The sequence below is a fragment of the Rana temporaria genome, chromosome 12 (genome assembly GCF_905171775.1).
Source record: "Rana temporaria chromosome 12, aRanTem1.1, whole genome shotgun sequence".
Taxonomy (NCBI): Eukaryota; Metazoa; Chordata; class Amphibia; order Anura; family Ranidae; genus Rana; species Rana temporaria.
Window position 1 is genome coordinate 142,822,345 of NC_053500.1, and position 17,150 is coordinate 142,839,494.

The 17,150-nt window shown below is 44.2% G+C and overlaps 1 protein-coding gene across 2 annotated transcripts in view; it reads left to right on the forward strand.

Moving 5' to 3' along the window:
- Positions 1-17,150, forward strand: part of ABCA5 (ATP binding cassette subfamily A member 5) — an 87,757-nt gene that overhangs the window by 41,629 nt on the left and 28,978 nt on the right. For both annotated transcript variants that reach the window (XR_005744510.1, XM_040331034.1), the window contains exons 13-22: positions 989-1,164; positions 1,753-1,872; positions 6,496-6,634; positions 8,419-8,509; positions 9,132-9,271; positions 10,743-10,862; positions 12,092-12,293; positions 13,723-13,892; positions 15,978-16,105; positions 16,621-16,758. Coding sequence is in view for 1 of the 2 variants with exons in the window: in XM_040331034.1 (XP_040186968.1) it covers positions 989-1,164; positions 1,753-1,872; positions 6,496-6,634; positions 8,419-8,509; positions 9,132-9,271; positions 10,743-10,862; positions 12,092-12,293; positions 13,723-13,892; positions 15,978-16,105; positions 16,621-16,758 (1,424 nt within the window). In the remaining variant the exon portion in view is untranslated. The remainder of the gene's footprint in view (positions 1-988; positions 1,165-1,752; positions 1,873-6,495; positions 6,635-8,418; positions 8,510-9,131; positions 9,272-10,742; positions 10,863-12,091; positions 12,294-13,722; positions 13,893-15,977; positions 16,106-16,620; positions 16,759-17,150) is intronic.

Here is a 17,150-nt window from a genome sequence, read left to right on the forward strand (position 1 = left end):
ACAGCTACTACCCTTTGTTCCACTTGACCCTCCCTTCTAGATTGTAAGCTCTAACGAGCAGGGCCGTCTGATCCCTCCTGTATTGATCTGTATTGCGACTGTACTGTCTTCCCTGATGTAAAGCGCTGCGCAAACTGTTGGCGCTATATAAATCCTGTATTATAATAATAATTCTCGGGGGGGGGAGTCTTAAGAGGGCCAAAGAAAGCTGCAGAGCTGGAGGTGTTTCTCTGTGTGTTGTCTTGTCTAAATTCAGGAAGTAAACAGGCAGCAGCCTCAGCTGCCCACAGTTAGAATGGATGCAGCCAGGCTCAGTGGAGGGAGATTTCTGCAGCATATTTGGCAAGTCCAGAATCACAGTATATATAAAATAATATGCAAAGTGGTTGGAGGGAAGCAAAGATGTTTTTATTACACATTATGTGAGCGGACTGCAGTTCCTCCTTTAATGGCTTAACAGCTGTAATACACACGTGGAAATGTGTCTGTCAAAGGATTTTTTATTCTGATCGGCCAGTCTAGAGATTCCCATTCCCCTGCCAGACCAAACAGACAGGTGTCTATGGTCCTCCTCTCCTGTTCATTGATATTAGTCAGAAACTTCATCCATCCAGTTGGGTTACAAGGGATGGCAGGCAAGGGAAATGGAGCCAAAACGCTGACTTTCCAAGATGGCAACCATTGTACATCAGAATGATCTCTGTCTTTGGCCCTCCTCTCCTGTTCCTAGCTATTGGTCAGTAAGTCCATCCATCCAGTTGGGTTACAAAGGTTGGCAGGAAAGGGAATGGTCAATGGAGCCAGGGTGCTGCCTTCCAGGTTGGCGCTACGTGTATAACAGAACGACCCTTGCCTTTGGTCCTCCTGGAGGCTTTAATGAAGTTCGGAGTATGTCCGGGGAGGTCTTGGGGGCCCTAATATTCTACTTCTTATTGATGAACTGTAAAGGAGAACATGTAATTATCTCGGACTGTTCCTCTGAATTTAGGGGTGGCCACTATCTTTGGACACCGAGTGACCGACATCGATGAGATTCTGGACATCCGGAAGATGATTGGAGTCTGCCAACAAAGCGACATTCACTTCGAGGACCTGACCGTAGAGGAGAACCTGTCAGTCTTCGCCTCACTGAAGGGGATCAGCAAGACCTGCAAGGAGCTGGAGGTACGGCACCATGTTGTCACTGTAGATCTTCTCTCTGGGATTTTGGATTTGAGCTCCAAATTAATCCTATTCACTATTTTATCTAAGTTTATGAAGCTGTCATTTTGTAAATTCATAAAGGCCTAACTTCGTAAAATTCGTAGTTTTGTAAAATTCTTAATTTTGTAAATTCAGAAATTTGAAAATCCGAAAATAAGAAAGGAAATTCGAAAGAATAACTAATCTATTATTTAAATGATAAGTATTGGAATTTCCTTTCAAATTTGGCTGTTTGTTCAGTCAATGATTGCGTTATATTATCACTTTGATTAAACATTTGCATAAATTTCATATTATATGTGCAATTTAATTAATTTATTAAGTATAACACGGAGGTTATATGTACACTTATATCCTTTGAGCATACCGAGAGTAATATTTTGAGTGCCGCACTTTTTGTTTTCCACTATAATTTAATAGTTATTAGTTCGTTATTTCAGATTTTCTGATTTTTTCAAATTTAGAATTTCCAAAAATTATAAATTTTTTTAATTTACTGATTTTCGAATATTCCTCTTTAATATAATTTGCTGTGGTGGTGTATTACAGATAAATAGGATCCTGCATGATCTGGATATGGAAGCCGTCAAGCACAACCAGGTGAAGCGTCTGAACGTGGGGCAGCAGAGGAAGCTCGCCGTGGCGATCGCGGTTCTGGGAAATCCCAAGGTAAGTCCTATGAACAGCTCCGCCCATATCTGTGACTGCGATGAAATTTTTCAGGAATTGGGTGTGCACATGGAGGACTGGACGTGTGCAATTAGTTTTGTTTTTAATCGAAATTCGGCATATTCTACTATTATACTAAGACTATTTGATGTTTTTTTTTTTTTTTTTTATGTTTTCTAAAAGGACAAAAATCTGATAATTGGAAAATCAGAAAGAACAAAAATCAGAAAAAAGTGTCAGGTGTCCAGATTGTCCGCCACAATGTTGCAGTCTCGCTAAAAATCGCTGCCATTTCTGTTAACAAATAAATAAAAATTCCATAAAAATATCCCATGGTTTGTAGACGCAATAACTTTTGCTCAAACCAATCAATATACGTTTATTGGGATATTTTTTTTAACAAAATGATGTAGAAGAATATATATTGGCCTAAACTGAGAAAGAAATTCGTTTTTTTTTTTATTTTTTATTTTTTATTGGATGTTTCATAGCAGAAAGTTAAAAAGATTGTCTTTTTTTGTTTTATAGCGCAAAAAATAAAAACCACAGAGGTGATCAAATACCACCAAAAGAAAGGTCTATTTGTGGGAAAAAAAGAACGCCAATTTTATTTGGGTACAACGTCGCACGAACGCGCAATTGTCAGTTAACCGGTTAAGGACCGGCTCCTGTAGATTTACGTCGGCAGAACGGCACGGCAGAGTGATGTATATTTACGTCACTTTATAATGCCTGCCGCGCCGGGCGCGCACGAGCTCCGTGCCCGCGGGACCCGGCAAGTGTAAACAACCATCTCCCCATTCTGCCCAGTGACACTGTCACTGATCGTCTGTTCCCTATCATCGGGAACAGCGATCAGTGACGTGTCACTCGTAGCCACGCCTCCTAACAGTTAGAATCACTCCCTAGGACACACTTAACCCATTCAGGCCCACCTAGTGGTTAACCCCTTCACTGCCAGTGACATTTACACAATAATCAGTGCATTTTTTTATAGCACTGATTGCTGTAAAAATGACAATGGTCCCCAAATTGTGTCAAAAGTGTCCGATGTGTCCGCCATAATGTCGCAGTCACGATAAAAATTGCAGATCGCCGCCATTACTAGTAAAAAATATAAAATAAAAATGCCATAAAGTCAATAATATATCCTATTTTTGTAGACGCTATAACTTTTACGCAAACAAATCAATAAACGCTCATTGCGAACAAAATTTTTTACCAAAAATATGTGCAAGAATACGTATCGGCCGAAACTGAAGAAAAAAAAATATTTTTTTTTTTACAGATTTTTTGGGGAATATTTATTATAGCAAAAAGTACAAAATATTTTTTTTTTTTTCAAATTTGTCGCGCTATTGTAGCGCAAAAAATAAAAACCGCAGAGGTGATCAAATACCACTAAAAGAAAGCTCTATTTGTGGGGGGAAAAAGGACGCCAATTTTTTTTGGAAGCCACGTCGCACGACCGCGCAATTGTCAGTTAAAGCGACGCAGTGCCGAATCGCAAAAAGTGCTCTGGTCTTTGGCCAGCGAAATGGTCCGGGGCTTAAGTGGTTAAAGCCGTATCCCAAAAAATGGCCTCGTCGGGGGGGGGGGGGGGGGTGTTAAATCTTTCAGGGCTGAAGTGGTTAATGCTGTATTAATGATTATAGAGCTGCACTCATTGTTGCCGGAGTTCAGCGCCTGTTGAATATTAATTGTCCTCTATGTATCCTGACAGTGATGAATGAGCTCCAATGTTTCATCGTCTTCTTTTCCTGCGCTGTGCGCCGGGTATCACCTGCTCCTCATTAATATTTAACCCTTCTGAAGGCTCTATTGTTGCAGCCGATCGTGTCTGCTTCCCGCCTTGCCCTGAATACTGGCAGATCAGGCTTCTCATTTAGTGTCAATTGTTTATTGTGCCCCCATTGTGATCCTTCTGGATCTCCAGGAAGAGCCCCCGTCACGGACTCGCAGCATAGAAATGATAATGACTTCACTGCCTACTTGTAGCAGCAGATAGAATTAAAGATCGAGTAATTATTGGAAGGGTTACGAAACGACTTGAAGGGTTTTTCTACATTATAACGGTTGAGGACAGCGCCTCTAGTGGTCAGTCTAAACATCTGCCTTGGATCTAAATCCGATCAATACAGACTTAGATAAGCGCTAACAAGATAATAAATTGAATAAAAGAAGAGAGAAGCTCAGTGAGGCATTTATAGAGTATTATCACCATAAACTTTATTAAAATAAAAAGCATTGTACTAGCATGAAGAAGGGAAAAGTAGGCAGAGGGGGGGCTTCGCTAGTACTCAAAAAAGTAAGTACACCCCTCACATCTTTTCTTGTATCTTTAGATGTGACAACACTGAAGAAATGACACTTTGGGGCAGATCCACGTACCTCCGCGCATCTTTCCGCCGGGCGCAGCGTATCTAAGATACACTACGCCGCCGTAACTTTTTTTTTTTTTTTCGAATCCTCAAAGAATTCGCGCCGTAAGTTACGGCGGCGTAGTGTATCTTTGGCGGCGTAAGGGCGCGGAATTCAAATGGATGTAATGGGGGCATGTTTTATGTAAATACGTTGTGACCCGACGTAAACAACGGTTTTTTTTAATGGCGCATGCGCCGTCCGTGGGGGTATCCCAGTGCGCATGCTCGAAATGAAACCGGAACAAGCCAATGTTTAAGATGGTGACGTCATTCTACGCAAATCCCTATTCGCGAACGATTTACGCAAACGACATAAAAAAATCAAAATGCGAGGCGGGAACGACGGCCATACTTAACATTGAGTACGCCTCATAATAGCAGGTTTAACTATACGCCGGAAAAAGCCGAACGCAAACGACGTAAAAAAATGCGCCGGACGTACGTTTGTGGATCGCCGTAACAAGCTAATTTGCATACTCGACGGAAACGCCACCTGGCGGCCGCCGAAAGATTGGACCGAAGATCCGACGGCATACTAAGACATACGCCTGTCGGATCGATCCGGATTTTGTAAAAACTATTTTTATTTTTATTTTTTATTTTTTTTTCAATTAAAAACAGTTTAAAATCAATTTCATATCATTGGTAATGGGTATGAATTATTGAATAAAAGATATATTACACTCGCATGTTGTAGACCCAGACGATGAAACGCGTAGGACAGAGCGGTGTGCTGACGTCTTTGCAAATTCCCGGAAGTGCTGTTGCTTGTTAGGCCAGTGTATTTTTTTTTTTTATCTACGACATGTGAGTGTAATATTACTTTTATTCAATAAATCATGCCCATTGTAGCAAACTAGAAACAATAGGGGGAGCAAAACCCCCTTCCAACGGCAGCAGACAGGTGTTAGGAACTTCTGTGAGATAATCCCAGCAGGTGGGCAGAGTTAGGAACACCTGTGAAATAATTACAGCAGGTGGGCGGAGTTATGAACACCTGTGAAATAATCACAGCAGGTGGGCGGAGTTATGAACACCTGTGAAATAATTACAGCAGGTGGGCGGAGTTAGGAAACACCTGTGAAATATTACAGCAGGTGGGCGGAGTTAGGAGCACCTGCGAAATAATCGCAGCAGGTGGGCGGAGTTATGAACACCTGTGAAATAATTACAGCAGGTGGGTGGAGTTAGGAACACCTGTGAGATAATTACAGCAGGTGGGCGGAGTTAGGAACACCTGTAAAATATTACAGCAGGTGGGCGGAGTTAGGAGCACCTGTGAAATAATGACAGCAGGTGGGCGGAGTTATGAACACCTGTGAGATAATCACAGCAGGTGGGCAGAGTTAGGAACACCTGTGAAATATTACAGCAGGTGGGCGGAGTTGGGAGCACCTGTGAAATAATCGCAGCAGGTGGGCGGATTTATGAACACCTGTGAGATAATCACAGCAGGTGGGCGGAGTTATTATGAACACCTGTGAAATAATCACAGCAGGTGGGCGGAGCTAGGAACACCTGTGAAATAATCACAGCAGGTGGGCGGAGTTAGGAACACCTGTGAAATATTACAGCAGGTGGGCGGAGTTGGGAGCACCTGTGAAATAATCGCAGCAGGTGGGCGGAGTTAGGAACACCTGTGAAATAATTACAGCAGGTGGGCGGAGTTAGGAACACCTGTGAAATAATTACAGCAGGTGGGCGGAGTTAAGAACACCTGTGAAATAATCACAGCAGGTGGGCGGAGTTAAGAACACCTGTGAAATAATCACAGCAGGTGGGCGGAGTTAAGAACACCTGTGAAATAATTACAGCAGGTGGGCGGAGTTATGAACACCTGTGAAATAATTACAGCAGGGAGGCGGACTTGGGAACACCTGTGAACATTGATTAATAGATGCAATTACCAATGATATGTAATTGATTTTACATTTTTAATTGAATTTACAATAAAAACAAATCAATATGTGGTTGAATTGGTGCCTATGAAGACGCATATTTAAAGGCCCAGTCCACTTGACAGTCCTATCTCACTTGTAGGCGGAGCTTGGTGCGATTATTACGGCAACGTTTAAAGTCAATTGGGAGCAGCTTGGTCTATTTTTATCGGAAGGAGACAGCGACAGATGGCGAGGGCAATGCTTTCCGGTGGTGACCCCTCTTATTTTGTCTGGTGGTGACCTCTTGATGTCTTTGGCAGGTGCTGCTTCTGGATGAGCCCACGGCGGGTATGGATTCCTGCTCCCGCTACACCGTCTGGAATGTGTTAAAGAAGAGGAAGGCGAACAGCGTCATCGTGTTCAGCACACACTGCATGGAGGAAGCCGACATCCTGGCGGGTACGCAAACCTTCGCTCGGCGTTGTGGGATTATATAACAAAAAGAAACGGCGCCAATGAATAAAATAATAATGCACAACACGATCTCATAGGTGACAACAACTGCGACTCTTCCCGCAATATATTATACGCAGTCACTAAACAGTTAACGACATCAAGAGTTGCGCTTGTAAGTGAATTAAAAATAATTCAATGTAAAAATGACATAGAAACAAGAAAATTGTTATAAAAAAGTGTTATAAAGTTCACCGTGTAGATAAAAAAAAAGTCCTCTTTCAGTGTTGAGAAAAGCACGCTAAATCACGTGATCAACATCCGTCATCGGTGAAGACGTGTTCCGATAGTAGAACTACCACCAAACGTATAAATTGCACACTTCCCAAAGAGCGTGTGACTCCCTAATTAAAGAAAAGTTAAAACGAGCCTGTGATGTGGCGCCCCGCCCTGGGTTCTCCTAAGCAATCCTTTCCGGCCGGTGACCCCCATATAGTATGTGAATATAAAAGAGATGCTCCAATAGCTTAAAACCCCATCGGTATGAATTATTGAATAAAATATATATTACACACACATGTTGTAGACCCGGGTGACGTCCCGTGTGACGAAATACGTAGGGCGGAGCGATGTGCTTATATTACATTCACATGTTGTAGACTTTGACGACGTCATGTGCGACGAAGCACGTAGGGGGGAGCAATGTGCTGACGTCATCGTGAATTCCCGGAAGTGCTGTTGCTTGTTTGGCCAGTGTATTGTTTTTTTTTTTTTTTATCTACGACATGTGAGTGTAATATACATTTTATTCAATAAATCATGCCCATGGGGTTTTACGCTTTTGGAGCAAACTAGAAACAATAGGGGGAGCAAAACCCTTTTCGAACAACAGCAGACAGGTGGGGTTAGGAACTTCTTTGAAATAATCACAGCAGGTGGGCGGAGTTAGGAACACCTGTGAAATAATCACAGCAGGTGGGCGGAGTTTGAAACACCTGTAAACATTGATTAATAGGTGCAATTACCAATGATATGTAATTGATTTTTAAATTTTAATTTGATTTTACAATAAAAAAATATTTTTTTTACAAAATCCAATATGTGGCTGAGTTGGTGCCTATAAAGTCCATATATGTAAATGTCAAAATAATCACATCAGGTGGGCGGAGTTAGGAACACCTGTGAAATCATCACAGCAGGTGGGCGGACTTAGGAACAACTGTTAAAAAATCAGCAAGTGGACGGGGTTAGGAACACCTGGGACATAATCACAGCAGGTGGGCGGAGTTAGGAACTGTGAAATCACAGCAGGTGGGTGGAGCTAGGAACACCTGTGAGATACAGCAGGTGGGCGGGGTTAGGAACACCTGGGACATAATCACAGCAGGTGGGCGGAGTTAGGAACTGTGAAATCACAGCAGGTGGGTGGAGCTAGGAACACCTGTGAGATACTCACAGCAGGTGGGCGGGGTTAGGAACACCTGTGACATAATCACAGCAGGTGGGCGGAGCTAGAAACACAGCAGGTGGGCCGTGGGCGAGGTTAGTAACACCTGTGAAGGAATTGCAGCTGGTGGGGGGAGTTAGGATCACCTGTGAAATAGACAGGTAGGTGGGCGGAGTTATGAACTCCAATGTAGAGGGCTTCCTTAGTCTCTAGTAGATATGAGCTGTTCAGCCCACTATCGATCACATGACCGGTTCCTTCGCTTCCATGGCGCCTCCCCTTTTATGAAATGAATATTACATTTTTATACAGAATATAATCCTCCTTCTAATTTGTATTTCAGACAGAAAAGCCGTCCTCTCCCAGGGAAGCCTGAAATGCGTTGGGTCCTCTCTGTTCCTCAAGAGCAAGTGGGGTGTCAGCTACCGCCTCAGGTATAGTGCAATGCCATTGGCTGATAAGATTCCCATCCCATGTGCAGCCAAACAGAAGGTGTGCAAAGTCCTTCAGTGTGTATTCTGTGGCCACAGCCAGAGTAGAAAAGCCTGTCCCCTGCCAGCAGGAAGCAGAGAAGGACCCCCTTGCTCTCTGTGTGGAAGCAGTGGCCTCTCTCCTGGCATCCCACATGCCTCATGCTGAGTATATAGCCCTACAATTACCAATGCTCATGCTCTCTTCTGATTTGAGAGCGCTGACTCTGACCTCTGCAGAGAGGCCGCTGCTTAAACACAGACAGTTATTTTTAGACACAAGTAGGTAATGGTTGAAAAAAAAGCCATCCAGGTATAAAGATTTTTATAGTTACATTGTTCCAGATTACCGGTGGGATCCTTGTACCACTACTACACCACTACTACTCCGATACTAGACCACTACAACAATACTACTACAACGCTACTAAACCACTAGTACACCCCCCCCCCCATTACAAGACTAAAATAATTTTCTCTATTAGATACACTGTGATGATGTCATTGGGGGTCGGTCTGGGGGGGGGAGGGGTCTTTGTGATATTTTCTCTTTCAGTGACCAAACAAATGTTGTCTTTCCTCTCAGCATGGATATAAAATCCTCGTGTAACATGGCGTCTGTGTCTGCGCTCGTCTCGCAGCACATTCCCGGGGCGAGTCTCATGCTGGCCACCGAGAGCTCCCTCATCTACGGCTTACCACTGAAGGACGTGGACATCTTCCCAGGTAATTGGCGATGTTCTGTACTCGGCCCTCTGCTCTCTCTCAGATAAATTGTCTTATTCTGGATTTTGTTACGTTGTGGTCCAGTTGAGTTGTCTTTTTTTTCTGGATTTTTCTACATTTTGGTCTGGGGTTGGGTTGTCTTTATGCTGTATTTTGCTACATTTGGCCCCGCTGAGTTGTCCTTATTCTGGATTTTTCTACCTTTTGGTCTGGTTGAGTTGTCTTTATTCTGGATTTAGCTACATTGTGGTGCGGTTGAGTTGTCTCTAGTCTGGATTTTGCTACGTTTGTACCGGTTGAGTTGTCTTTATTCTGGATTTTGTTACCTTGTGGTCCAGTTGAGTTGTCTTTATCCTAGATTTTCCTACGTTCGGTCTGGTTGAGTTGTATTTATTCTGTATTTTGTTAAATTGTGGTGCTGTTGAGCTGTCTCTAGTCTGGATTTTGCTACCTGGTCTGGTTGAGTTGTCCTTTTTTTTGGATTTAGCTACATTCGGTTCGGTCTGGTTAAGTTGTCTTTATTCTGGATTTTTCTAAGTTTGGACCGGTTGAGTTGTCTTTATTCTGGATTTTTCTAAGTTTGGACCGGTTGAGTTGTCTTTATTCTGGATTTTGTTATATTGTGGTCCAGTTGAGTTGTCTTTATCCTGAATTTTGCTTACTTTGATGCGGTCGAGTTGTCCTTATTCTGGATTTAGATATATTCATTCCAGTTGAGTCGTCTTTATCTTTATTCTAGATTTTGTTATATTGTGGTCCAGTTGAGTTGTCCTTTATTCTGGATTTAGCTACGTTTGGTCCAGTTGAGTTGTCCTCACTCTGGATTTTGCTACCTTTGGTCTGGTTGAGTTGTCTTTATTCTGGATTTTGCTACGTTTGTTCCAGTTGAGCTGTCTTTATTCTAGAATTTGTTACCTTGTGGTCCAGTTGAGTTGTCTTTATCCTAGATTTTCCTAAACTCTGGTCTGGTTGAGTTGTCTTTATTCTGGATTTTGTTACAACATGGCCCGTTTGAGTTGTCTTTACTTTTGGATTTTGCTACCTTTTGGTCTGGTTGAGTTGTCTTTATCCTGAATTTTGCTTCCTTTGATCCGGTTGAGTTGTCCTTATTCTGGATTTAGATATATTCATTCCGGTTGAGTCGTCTTTATTCTAGATTTTGTTACATTGTGGTCCAGCTGAGTTGTCCTCATTCTGGATTTAGCTACGTTTGGTCCGGTTGAGTTGTCCTTATTCTGAATTTAGATATATTCAATCCGGTTGAGTCGTCTTTATTTTAGATTTTGTTACTTTGTGGTCCGGTTGAGTTGTCCTTATTCTGAATTTAGATATATTCAATCCGGTTGAGTCGTCTTTATTTTAGATTTTGTTACATTGTGGTCCGGTTGAGTTGTTCTTATTCTGAATTTAGATATATTCAATCCGGTTGAGTCGTCTTTATTTTAGATTTTGTGTGATTTCCATTTTCTAGGATTGTTTTCAGCTTTGGACAATGACTGCAGCCTGGGAATCCTGACCTATGGAGTGTCGGTCACCACCCTGGAGGACGTCTTCTTCAGACTAGAAGCAGAATCTGATGTGGACCAAACAGGTAATGATCTCCGGATCTCGCTGATTGATCCCAGATCCGTTGTCTGGCTCATCTGGAAATGAAAGGCCGAGACGCGGTCACAACTCCATTCCTGATCCTTTACTTTACTCCTTATTAGAATTATAAATAGTTCATGTTGATTGAGAGAATTTAATTAGATTGAATCATTGAAATCTCATCAAAACTTCACATTTTTTGGGGATTTTCAAATGTAGTTTTCAATCTTTTAAAATCTGCAGGTTTTATTAACTACTAATTTTTTTTTTTTATAGTTATACAATTTGTGGGTGGCACTGTTGGGTGGCACTGGGTGCTAATTAGTGGCACTGGTGGGCACTGATAGGCAGCACTGGTGGGCACTGATGGGCTGCACTGATAAGTGACACTAATGGACACTGATTAGCAGCACTGGTGGGTACTGATTAGCAGTATTCATGGGCACTGGTGGGCACTGATTAGCAGCACTGGTGGGCATCGAGGGGACCACTGTCCCTGAAACAGAAGCTGGTTAACGGCTTTCTTCTTCTTTTTTTTCCAACGGCTTCGGTTCACTTCCGTGATCAGTCATTAGCTGACAGCTGATCACATGTTAAAGGAGCCGCTGTGATTGGCCCTTTACCATGATCTGTGATCAGCCGAGTCCCAAAGACTCTGTGATCACAGAGTGTGCCACCCACGCACTGCAGGAGGTGCACAGGCAGAGCGAGCACGGGGGAAGACGTCCCGACGAAAGCCTGCGCTGTAGCCATCTTTCGTCTCTAGCGCGGGCGCCAAGTGGGTTAATGTATATGGGCCCCAGAGCAGAAATCTCAAATCTTAGGCTGCAATCATACCTGAGCCTTGTGGTTTTTTTTTGGTGTTTTTTTTGTGTTTTTATGGCCATTTGTATGTGCTTTTTTGTACAGCATTTTTAAAGCATTTATGAGCTTTGTTTTTTTTTATTAGCCAATAGAGAAAAAATATTCAGTGTTTTCATCCGTTTTTATTTTATTTTTAAGAGGTTAAGGGTTAAAGGTTTTTTATAAATATAAATATAAATAAATATATATATATATATATATATATATAATGTTGTAGTTGCATAATCTGATTGAAAAAATACACAAGTCCCCCTAGTTCTGGTTCTGGTTAGAGTTTTTACTTTATTACGTTGAATGAGGGGTACAGTAAAGGTAAAAGATGTCCACCAATTATAATCGGCTTTAAGACCATAATGCATTTTATTACAGATGGCAATATTTTCACTCATCAGAGGATAGACGATGACAGGAAGTGGAAATCCACCGAGGATATTGACCAGGGCTTACTGACCCTTCCAGAGTCGGATCCTTGCACCGTGAGCGGCCGCGCTCTGTGGAAGCAGCAAGCCCGGACCATAGCCAAGCTACATTTCCGCAACTTGTACCGAGACCGGAAATGTGTCCGAAACGTGTGAGTATTTATCTGCTGAGAGATGGTAAGGAACACCCAAAGTAAACCTATGGAGTGGGCTAACCATGTTAAAGGATAAGTCCACCCAAAAAATGTTGTTTTTGTTTTTTTTTGGTTGTTTTCTTGCTCTGCAATCCTATACAGAATCCACACTCTTCCCATTTAAAATTAATGCTAGGCAGAATCCGTTTAAACCCTGAGTTGTGTCAAATGCCCAAAACTCCAAAGTGAGAGGCAAAAGAGCCAGAAGCTAAAGAGGGGATTTCATGCCACTGGGATCCCTAGTAGATAAAAACTCCTTTAGATAACTCATTGCCACAGACGTCACCATTTACGTGAAATGTTTTTGGGTGGACTAAGTACTTAGCTGGCTATCGGTCTGAGTAGCAACCTAGGATCCCAGAGGAAATGCATGATTGCGTTGCCTTGCGACTCCTTCTGCTGATGCTTGATTCCTCCTTTTGGCCAGTGGGTTTACCCATCACATTCCTAACTCTTATGGTGCCCCCTGGCCTCACCCAAGGCACAAGGTCTAAGTTGATCTTTAGCAGAGCTCTTGAAGGTGTAACCTTAGTGGTATCAGTTTCTTTGGTTCAAACTGGCAGCAGGAGGTTGCAGTCCTCCGGATCACCCCACCAATGGCTGGTACAGAATAGCTATGATGCAGAGACTGTTCAAAATGAAAAAGACGTAGAAGAAGAGAGTAACCGGGATTGGGCAGAGGTAATGACAGACAAGAAAGAACAGCTACGCCCAGGCAGAGGTCATGGCAAGCAAGAGAGCAGTCGGCCCAGGCAGAGGTCATGGCAGGCAAGAGAGAAGCCAAGCCCAGGCAGAGGTCATGGCAGGCAAGAGAGCAGCCGGGTCCAGGCAGAGGTTATGGCAGGCAAGTGAGCAGCCGGGCCCAGGCAGAGGTCATGGCAGGCAAGAGAGCAGCGGGGCCCAGGCAGAAGTCATGGCAGGTCAGAAAGCAGTCAGGCCCAGGCAGAGGTCATGGCAGGCAAGAGAGCAGCCAGGCTCAGGCAGAGGTCATGGCAGGTCAGAAAGCAGCCAGGCCCAGGCAGAGGTCATGCCCGTGGTCATGGCTGGTAAGCAGACACACCCTCAGCATTGTTACTGGGAACTGTAGTCTTGGCAGGGATTCTGAGAGTACCATAACACCAGTCAATAGGAATGTGTGGGTAGAAGGATGGAATGCGGATGAACAGAATGTGGCTGTGCTGTCCCTTATACAGCTCCCTGGGATCTGAGGCTACTTTAGTGACAGAAGTAAAAAAGAGGCGCAAGGGGGGGCCAGCTTAGTGTACCATTAATTAATGTTTTATTAGTATAAAACAGCCAAATGCAGGCTCACATGACCGTAAACAAGACTTGCTTATCTGAAGCTATATACAGGATGCGAAGGTTACAAAAAATATTTCTCTTCCAGGTGTCTGTCTTTATTACTTTTCCTGGCTGCCCAGGTCACAGTAAACATCCTTCACTGGTACAACCACAAGCCTTCCGTCCCCATCAAACTGTCTTCGGATCTGTATTTCCTGCGTCCAGGACAGAAGAGTCAGAAGGACCTCACCAGCCTTCTTCTCCAGAGCTCCACAGGTAGCCTTTGGATCTCTAATGTCACTTAACGATGAATACCAGGCACAGCACAACAATAAGTCATTTATATGTAATGTCAAAAGCTGCATGCCCACATCCCCTTTATTTAGTTGGATGCGCCAATTGTAAGAAAAGGCTTTGGGCTTGTAGCAGGAAATAAACCCAAGTCTCCAATAAAGTCTTGTTTTGGTGGGTGCAAAATGCCAAGGAACCCTTACCCATAGTGACCCTTACCCATAGTGACCCTTACCCATAGTGTGGTTCATATGCACATCCACACTGTTCTCTAATCCTGTAAAAACACATCAGAACATTCAGTAGCTCCAAAGGCACAAGCAGATTAATTTTTATGCCAGTTTCAGCTTTTGTTGAGAGGGTTAAGCCTGGTCCCACACCTTCTTCCTAAGTATTGTTCCTTCAGTGTGCTTTGTGGCCTTAGTGACCAATAGAAAGGCTTGAACGGCACAAGAGGGTGCTGCCAAGCTGTTGCAGGAATGTAAACCACATGGCTACCAAGGATGGGTGAAAACCTCACCACCAGTGCTTCTTGGTGGACCACCCTAATAATGTTCTCCCTTCTCCTCTTCTGCCAGTGTCTGTTGGTGGACCACCATAGTAATGTTCTCCCTTTTCATCTCTTTCCACTACTTCCTTTTTGTGGACCACCATAATAATTTTCTCCTTTCTCTTCCCCTTCCACTGATGCCTCTCGGTGGACCATCGTAATAACGTTCTCCTTTCCCCTTTCTCTTCCACTGGTGCCTCTTGATGGACCACCATAGTAATGTTCTCCCTTCTCCTCCTCTTTCACCAGTTCCTCTTGGTGGACCACCATAATAATGTTCTACTTTTCCACTGGTGCCTCTTGGTGGACCGCCATAATAATGTTCTCCCTTCTCCTCCCCTTCTACTGGTGCCTCTTGGCGAACCACCATAGTTATGTTCTCCTTTTTCCCACTCTTCCACTGGGGCCTTTCGGTGGACCACCATAATAATGTTCTCCTTTTCCACTGGTGCCTCTTGGTGGACCGCCATAATAATGTTCTCCCTTCTCCTCCCCTTCTACTGGTGCCTCTTGGCGAACCACCATAGTAATGTTCTCCTTTCTCCCCTTCTCCCCTTCTTCCACTGGGGCCTCTCGGTGGACCACTGCAAATATAATCTCCCTTCTCCTCCTCCTCTTCCACCGGTGCCTCTTGGTGAATCACCATAGTAATGTTCTCCCTTCCCCTCTTCTTCCACCGTTGCCTCTTGGTGGACCACCATAGTAATTTGCTCCCTTCTCCTCCTCTTCCAACAGTGCCTCTTGATGAACTACCATAGTAATGTTCTCCCTTCTCCTCCTCTTTCACCAGTTCCTATTGGTCCACCTTAAAAATGTTTTCTCCTTTTTTCCTTCTTTTCCACCGGTGCCTCTTGGTGGACCACCATAATAATGTTCTCCTTTCTCCCCCTCTTCCACTGGGGCCTCTCGGTGGACCACCGCAATAATGATCTCCCTTCTCCCCCTCCCCTTTTACCAGTGCCTCTTAGCAAATCACCATAGTAATGTTCTCCCTATCCCTCTTTTTCCACCGGTGCCTCTTGGCGAATCGCCATAGTAATGTTCTCTCTTCCCCTCTTCTTCCACCGGTGCCTCTTGGTGAACCACCATAGTAATTTCCTCCCTTCTTCTCCTCTTCCACCGGTGCCTCTTGGTGGACCAATATATTAATGTTCTCCTCCCTTCTCCTCCTCTTCCATCGTGCCTCTTGGTGGACCACCATAGTAATGTTCTCCCTTCTCCTCCTCTTCCATCGTGCCTCTTGGTGGACCACCATAGTAATGTTCTCCCTTCTCCTCCTCTTCCATCGTGCCTCTTGGTGGACCACCATAGTAATGTTCTCCCTTCTCCTCCTCTTCCATCGTGCCTCTTGGTGGACCACCATAGTAATGTTCTCCCTTCTCCTCTTCCACCAGTGTCTCTTGGTGGACCATCATATTAATAGGTCATATCATTCTCCTTTTTCTGTCTTGCTGACAATGATTATATTTAACACAAATGCAAATTATCCATCGTAAAGCTTCGGCCTTTTCTCTCCGCAGGTGCGAGTATAGATGAGATAATTGACTACCTGCACAGCCAAAGAATAAAGGTGGATCTGATGAACGGGACCGACTATATGTCTGTCGCTCCTCACAGTGGCGCTTTGGATATCATTAGTTCAGGAAAGGTAGGAGGGTGTAAGTAGTGAGTAGAGTACCGCATGCACTGTACTAATAAATGGAAGCAAGCAAGCAAACATTCAATGATGGGCGGTGGGGAGGCTGCATTTGATGGGCGCTGGTGAGGCTGCATTTGATGGGCGCTGGTGAGGCTGCATTTGATGGGCGCTGGTGAGGCTGCATTTGATGGGCGCTGGTGAGGCTGCATTTGATGGGCGCTGGTGAGGCTGTATTTGTAGGGCGCTGGTAGGCTATTGATGAAGACTTGAGGGGCAGACGTTGGGCGTTCATTCAGTGCAATAGAAAAATCTTCCAGTGACAAATGGAATGAGAAAGCTGAAATCTGGTGATAGGATTGCCGTCCTGTCCTGGTGACACCCCCATCCCTTCTTTCTAGTCTTGGTGTCACTGGGTTGAATCTCTGCCCTCCTATAGAATCTGCATCAGTGCATTTTACAGATAATGAGCAGAAGGGATTATTGCCCGTCCAGAGGGGTCACTGTCTTGTGTTTGTGTCTTCCAGTATTTCATCTATGAAGTCGTATTCAATAGTACCATGGTGCACTCCCTTCCGGTCCTCATTAACACCATCAGCAACACTCTGCTGAGACAGCTGAATGTCAACGAGAGCATCCAAGTGTGGAGCAGCCCTTTCCCCAAGGTGAGAGCTCATTATAATACTACACACCTCAATGGGTGCCTTTTTTTAAGGGCCATTTCCCCCAAAAGAGGTATTTTAGTTGCAAGTGAAGCCTGGCGGGCCGAGTAGGCTCTTCCTTATGTGTTTTGGATGCTCCAACATCCCACGAACCCTCCTATAATTTCTTAATCGGATACAGACCCAGGAACTCAGCACAGGGATGGTGGGAATACCTCATAATGGGCACAGCAGGTGTAAAGACCCAGGAATCCAGCACAGCGATGGTGAGAACCCCTCATAATGGGCACAGCAGATGTACAGACCCGGGAACTCAGCACAGGGATAGTGGGAACCACTTATGGGCACAGCAGGAGTACAGACCTGGGAACTCAGCAAAGGGGTGGTGGGAGCCT